The sequence below is a fragment of the Pyrus communis genome, chromosome 8, assembly GCF_963583255.1.
Source record: "Pyrus communis chromosome 8, drPyrComm1.1, whole genome shotgun sequence".
Lineage (NCBI taxonomy): Eukaryota > Viridiplantae > Streptophyta > Magnoliopsida > Rosales > Rosaceae > Pyrus > Pyrus communis.
Window position 1 is genome coordinate 18949529 of NC_084810.1, and position 6173 is coordinate 18955701.

At 39.4% G+C, this 6173-nt stretch overlaps 1 protein-coding gene across 2 annotated transcripts; it reads left to right on the forward strand.

Annotated features, from left to right (window-relative positions):
- Window positions 1–405: 405 nt before the first annotated feature.
- LOC137741793 (auxin response factor 4-like) lies at window positions 406–5859 on the forward strand. 2 transcript variants are annotated; one of them, XM_068481512.1, is made up of 12 exons: window positions 406–1342; window positions 1459–1515; window positions 1689–1871; window positions 1971–2043; window positions 2119–2209; window positions 2710–2874; window positions 3521–3640; window positions 3730–3805; window positions 4010–4172; window positions 4248–4993; window positions 5080–5270; window positions 5437–5859. In XM_068481512.1, the coding sequence occupies exons 1-12, from the start codon at window positions 1004–1006 to the stop codon at window positions 5618–5620; spliced, it is 2388 nt and encodes a 795-aa protein (XP_068337613.1). In that variant the 5' UTR covers window positions 406–1003; the 3' UTR covers window positions 5621–5859. The 2 variants fall into 2 exon arrangements, with proteins under 2 accessions (XP_068337613.1, XP_068337612.1); XM_068481511.1 differs by having other exon boundaries at window positions 408–1342; window positions 1959–2043.
- Window positions 5860–6173: the final 314 nt, after the last annotated feature.

Here is a 6173-nt window from a genome sequence, read left to right on the forward strand (position 1 = left end):
TATTGAATTTTGAAGTTTTTTTTTTTAACAATCCATATTTACATTAAAGAGAGATTGAGGCTTAGTCTCACAATAGACTAGCAATAATATGGTTCAAATTCGTCTTTGCGAGAATCAAATATAAGATCTCTTACTTATAAATGAAAAAGAAACCCACTAGATTGTAATACTAAATGGCAAATTTTGAAGATTTTTAAATAAAGAAAATAGAAAATGAATGAAAACCCCTTTTCGTCTTTTCAATATATTTTCTTGCTAAAACCTTCCTTTTGTCTTGGTGGAGGGCCTCACCTACGTCCTTCATACAGTAAAGGAAAATTACTAATTAAAACGAAAAAGATAAAGCCAAAGGCAGAGCAAAAGCAGAGAGAAAGAAGAGAGAGAGACTGTGTGGGTGGGGGGGACAGGCTAAGACAGTACATTACCAACACTCTCCACCCTCCTCTCTCTCTCTCTCTTTCTCTCCTCCCCTCTCTCTCTGTCTTCTGTTATACAGTCGAAGTCGAAAAGCCATCACCACATTGGCTTTTTTTTGCCTTTTGTTTCTGTGTTCGTATGCAATTGTCTTCGTCTACTGCTGCTTCTGCTCCCTCTTCTAACTACCTGTAAATGGGGGAGGAGGAAATGGAATCATACTTTGAATTCCTTGTTATCATTTGATAAACCACTTCTTCTTCTTGTTCTTCTCTCTCTCTCTCTCTCTCTCTCAGCTTTTCTCTCTCTTTCACTCTCTGAAATTTTCCTCCAAGCCAAACATGATTTTCTTCTTCTTTTCTGTTCATCTCCTCTTTTTGGTTTCTGGGTTCCCTTCAAAACATCAAAACTCCTTGAAATGATTTGAATTTCGCCTCCCCATTTCAAATTTCCCCTTTCTGCTTTCTGGGTTCTCCTCACTTCTCCCATTTGGTTTCTCATTTTCTTGTTTTTTATTATCTTGTCAATTTTTCTTTTGGGACTGCTTATCTGGGAAGCACTTTTTCTTGAGCAATTCTGGGGAACATTCATGGAAATTGATCTGAACCATGCAGTGAGGGAGGTGGAGAAGAATGCTTATTGCAATGGGGATTGTGGCGGTGTTTGTGTTTATTGCTTGTCCTCTTCAACTTCTTCATCTTCTTCCAATTCATCCTCAGCTCCTGTGGCTTCCTCAATTTATCTGGAGCTTTGGCATGCTTGTGCTGGCCCTCTTATCTCACTCCCCAAGAAGGGGAATGTGGTTGTCTACTTCCCACAAGGCCACTTGGAGCAAGTTGCCTCCTCCTCTCCTTTCTCTCCCATGGAGATGCCCACCTTTGATCTCCACCCTCAGATCTTCTGCAAGGTTGTGAATGTCCAGCTGCTTGTGAGTAACCTTTCCATATGAAACTCCCAACATTGTATTTAATTTGTTATTATTTTCTCAAATATTTTCTGGGTATTTAATTTGGTTATTGAATTTGTTACTTCTTGAATTAACAGGCTAACAAGGAGAATGATGAGGTCTACACACATGTCACCTTGCTTCCTCAGCCTGAGGTATGATTGTAATAAACAATGAAATTTGGAGTGGAGTTGTTCTATTTAATTCTGTACTTTTTATTGTTGTGGACTTGAAGTTTCTGTTGGAATGCTATTTTTTCGTAGTGGCTGCTCAATTTTATCGGTTTATAGCGGTTATAATTGGGATGTGGATTTTGGGTATTCTGTAGTTGGTAGGAACAAATTTGGAAGGGAAAGGGCTTGAAGAGTTGGGAGTGGATGAGGGGGATGGAGGATCACCTACAAAATCAACCCCTCACATGTTCTGCAAAACGCTTACAGCTTCTGATACCAGTACACACGGAGGGTTTTCCGTTCCTCGGAGAGCTGCTGAAGACTGCTTTCCTCCATTGGTATGAATAAATGCATTTATATTTCTCTGTTTTCCATCGAAGGTTTTTCTATTTGTATATCTTTTAATAGAGTTCTTTTATCGGTAGGACTATAAACAGCAGAGGCCATCTCAAGAACTTGTTGCAAAGGACCTACACGGGGTAGAGTGGAGGTTTCGACATATTTATAGAGGTAAATTATTTAGAATTCCTCTATCGGTTTGATTGATAGTTAATTTGGTATGATTCTGAGCGTATTACTCCTCAGGTCAGCCAAGGCGACATCTGCTTACTACAGGATGGAGTATTTTCATAAGCCAAAAGAATCTTGTAGCGGGGGATGCTGTGCTATTTTTGAGGTAACTGCAATTAATTGACTATTTTAGTTTCAAATTGATCATGGCTTAGGAATCACTCAAATTTGTTTCTCTACCTATTCAAGGGCTATCGTCGATCTTTTAACAGGTGAGAAGCAGCCAAAAGTATACCTTTTGCCTGAATGACGTTAATGTTTGATTCTTTCGGAGATTTCCTTGTGAAGAGCTAATAATAATTACTAAGGATCATAAAAAGTGTTTTATTGGCCATATTGTAGTTGGTTGAGTATACATATTTATTTTTCTCTGTAAAAGAATCTCTGCTGCTGGAATGCAAATACTTTTATGTCCAAAGGTGAAAATAGATTTCCGCACATGATAGGATGTAGGCTTATGTTACGTGTACTGCGTACTATTGTGAAAGAATATTATGTCTTTGGAACAAGAATAATTTAACTTCTATGAGAAGCTAAAAGCTTCCTTGATTTTGTTCATTGTCTGGTGACCTCGGTAACTTAAATACTTTACAATGGTCTTTGTAGGGGTGAAAATGGAGAGCTGAGGTTGGGAATTAGAAGAGCTGTTCGACCTAGAAATGGTCTTCCTGATTCTGTTGTAGGCAACCAGAATTCGTACCCCAGTGTTCTTTCTCTCGTGGCTAATGCGATATCCACCAAGAGCATGTTTCATGTATTCTACAGTCCAAGGTACTAGTACAATACTATTCCGCTTTACTTTTTGGTGATGTTAGTTTTGACAGAGTTTTTATGAACCCTTAATATACTGTGCATTTTCATACTTAAACATTTTTCATTTGATCACTAAATGTGGTGTATCTGTACGATTGCACATTTTTTGTGTACGATCTAAATATGCTTGTACTGTTCTCGTGGTAAAGAAGCACAAACTATAGAAAACAAGAACTTGACGTGATTACTTAAATAGGGAGATGACATTAATAAATTAGTACACTACTTTGTTAATACGGTTCCATAAACAAGTACGGCAAGTGCTAGTAAGTTGGGGCATTTCCACTTTTGGATCTCACAACAGTTGGCATGAGTTACACGGAAAGCTACCGATAAATCTAGTAATCTTTTAACTTCAGAATCTACCAACTTGTTCGTCCTGTGTTTTGTGCAAACCGTTCTTTTAAGGTTTATTCTCTTTTGACGAGGCTTAATTATGGTTACTTTCATTCTATTGTATGCTTAATGGAAGTAACCTCTCTTTCCATTGCTCAAATCATCTGTCAAAAACAAAAACAGATTTTTTTTTTTTTCACCAAGATTCGTGAACATGCATGGACGGGGTTACGCATTTACAGAATCTTTTTAAATTTCTGTGATGCAGGGCAAGCCATGCAGAATTTGTCATTCCCTACCAAAAATATGTCAGAAGCATCGCTAATCCGGTGACTACGGGGAATAGATTCAAAATGAGATTTGATAGGGATGATTCATCTGAAAGAAGGTATTTATAAGTTTGATTCAATGGCATGGCCAGCATGTTTTCCTTGTTAGACATTTTATTGACACAATACAGATTCTGATTTCTTGTAGGTGTAGCGGTGTAGTGACTGGTATCACCGACTTGGATCCGTTTCGATGGCCAAACTCAAAATGGAGATGCTTGATGGTATGCTTCGTATTTTATCTTCCTTTTTTAAAACCGATAATGAACTGCATGCCGTGTTATTCTGAGAGAGAGAGAGAGCTGAATCATTGAAATGCATCTATGCATGCATTGCATATGCACTTCGTGTAAAGAAATGACAGGTTCACAAACTGTAGTTCAATTATTGCGGTGTTGCATTTACACCTTTATTTGTTACGTTACCAGGTCAGATGGGATGAAGATATAGGAAATGATCATCAAGAAAGAGTCTCGCCGTGGGAGGTTGATCCTTCTGTTTCTCTCCCACCTTTGAGCATCCAGTCTTCTCCAAGACTGAAGAAACTGCGGACAAGTCTGCAGGGAACCCCACCCGTCCACTCCATGACTGGTACGAAACTTCCCAATAGCATCGCAAGCATTTTTTACATCATCATTAGTCCTCAATATGTGAATTTTCTTGCAGCTGGAGGGGCTGGGTTTAAGGACTTTGAGGAATCAGTTAAATCCTCTAAGGTCTTGCAAGGTCAAGAAAATATAGGTTTCATATCACCCCTCTACGGGGGTGATACTGTAAACCGCCCGCAAGATTTTGAGATGCATGCTTCGGCACATCTAAGTCTTGCATCAAATGCAACACAGAAGGCTACTATTGATGAGCTTATGAGGGCTCACCGCACCCCCTACACAGGATTTGCGGAATCAGATAGATTTCCAAAAGTCTTGCAAGGTCAAGAAATATGCCCATTGAGATCGTTGACAGGAAAAGCAAATTTCACCCTGGGTGATTGGGAATCCAACAATGGTTGCGCACCTTTCAACGTTTATCAACCGCCCAAACCAAATTATTTCTCTCTAGCTTCTGGATCCCTTCCAAATATGTACTTTCCTTATGGTGACATTCACAGAGCTGGCCAAGATCCCACAATGTGCTCTAATGCTACTAACTTAGCCAGAGAGAAAGTGCAAATCAACCCGTATTCTATGCAGATGGGAGTTGCGAGAAATGAAGTTGGAAGCCCAAATAAACCTAGTGAGCATAAGACACAGGCGAGTACTTCTACCCTTCCCGCTTTAGTGCCAATTCCAAGAAATCCAAATGATAAAGACTATAACGGGACTGTTACTGGGTGTAAACTTTTTGGTTTTTCCTTGACTGGGGACAATCCCTCTCCAAACTCTCAGAGTTCCAGTAAGCGGAGTTGTACAAAGGTAAGCTATTGTAGCCCTCAAGTTGGACTGTAAAATGCCATGCCTAGGACATCTTTGCCAACTGATGTTACATATATTGAGTGAAGGTTCACAAGCAAGGCAGCTTAGTGGGAAGAGCCATTGATCTCGCAAAACTGAATGGCTATGGTGACCTGCTGACCGAACTGGAGCGGCTGTTTGGCATGGAAGGCCTTCTTCGAGATTCTGATAAAGGATGGCGGATCTTGTACACTGATAGTGAGAACGATATGATGGTTGTTGGGGATGACCCATGGCAGTACGTCTCTCTCTCTCGGAAAGTAGAATTTTATATCTAGTTCTGCATTTATAAACTTTTGTTTTAAGTTTATTAACATAAATGTAGCTGTAAGTTTTGTTTCTGAACAAATCATACAAGTGCTTTTTGTACATGACCTTTCGGAAATGATGTATTCTTGGTGCAGTGAGTTTTGCAATGTGGTCTCCAAAATCCATATATATACCCAGGAAGAAGTGGAGAAGATGACCATCGGAATGATCAGCGATGATACTCAAAGTTGTTTGGAACAAGCGCCAGTCATGCTTGAAGTGTCAAAGTCCTCATCCGTGAGCCAGCCGGATTCTTCTCCGACGGCTGTCCGGGTCTAAAAATAATGAAATTCAGGGTGGTCATTGTGCTGTTGTAATCTTATATCTGCATATGCAAATAATGCACACCAGAACCTAATTATGTATTTTATGGGGTTCCTAGTCCTATGTTATGTAGTTGCGGTTGTCTTGGTCTTGAAAACGAGACATGTTTGGCCTTCCGGAGATTGACGTCTTTCCGATTGACGTTTGATTATGTAGTACTGTAACTTTTTATGAGTATAAATTGTTGATGTGTGCTATTATTCTGTAGGTTTCCAACATATTGGAGAAGATGAAAGGATTTCTAGTAGGGTTTCTTTAGGATGCTTCCCTCCACATCAATGATTTATTCATGACTTTGGTTCAAATATTAAAGATTATGCTGTCTCTAACTGAACATTACAGAGGTGAAACGAAGTCTGGAGTCTACGACTGCTGAACCTCGCTACCACCACGGGTAAATACAAGTATGGTTTGGCAGCAAAAGTGAAAAAGTAATGAAATTTCGTAACTTTTAGTGTTTTTATTACCCGAAGAACACTGTGATTCTCGTTTTCTGATCATGGATGCA

Excerpts from the sequence above, each read along its gene's own strand:
- LOC137741793 (XM_068481511.1), top strand. The coding sequence starts at position 1,004 with ATGGAAATTGATCTGAACCATGCAGTGAGGGAGGTGGAGAAGAATGCT. Across the intron at positions 1,343-1,458 it reads TTGTGAATGTCCAGCTGCTT|GCTAACAAGGAGAATGATGA; the intron begins GTGAGTAACCTT and ends TTGAATTAACAG. Across the intron at positions 5,271-5,436 it reads GTTGGGGATGACCCATGGCA|TGAGTTTTGCAATGTGGTCT; the intron begins GTACGTCTCTCT and ends TTCTTGGTGCAG.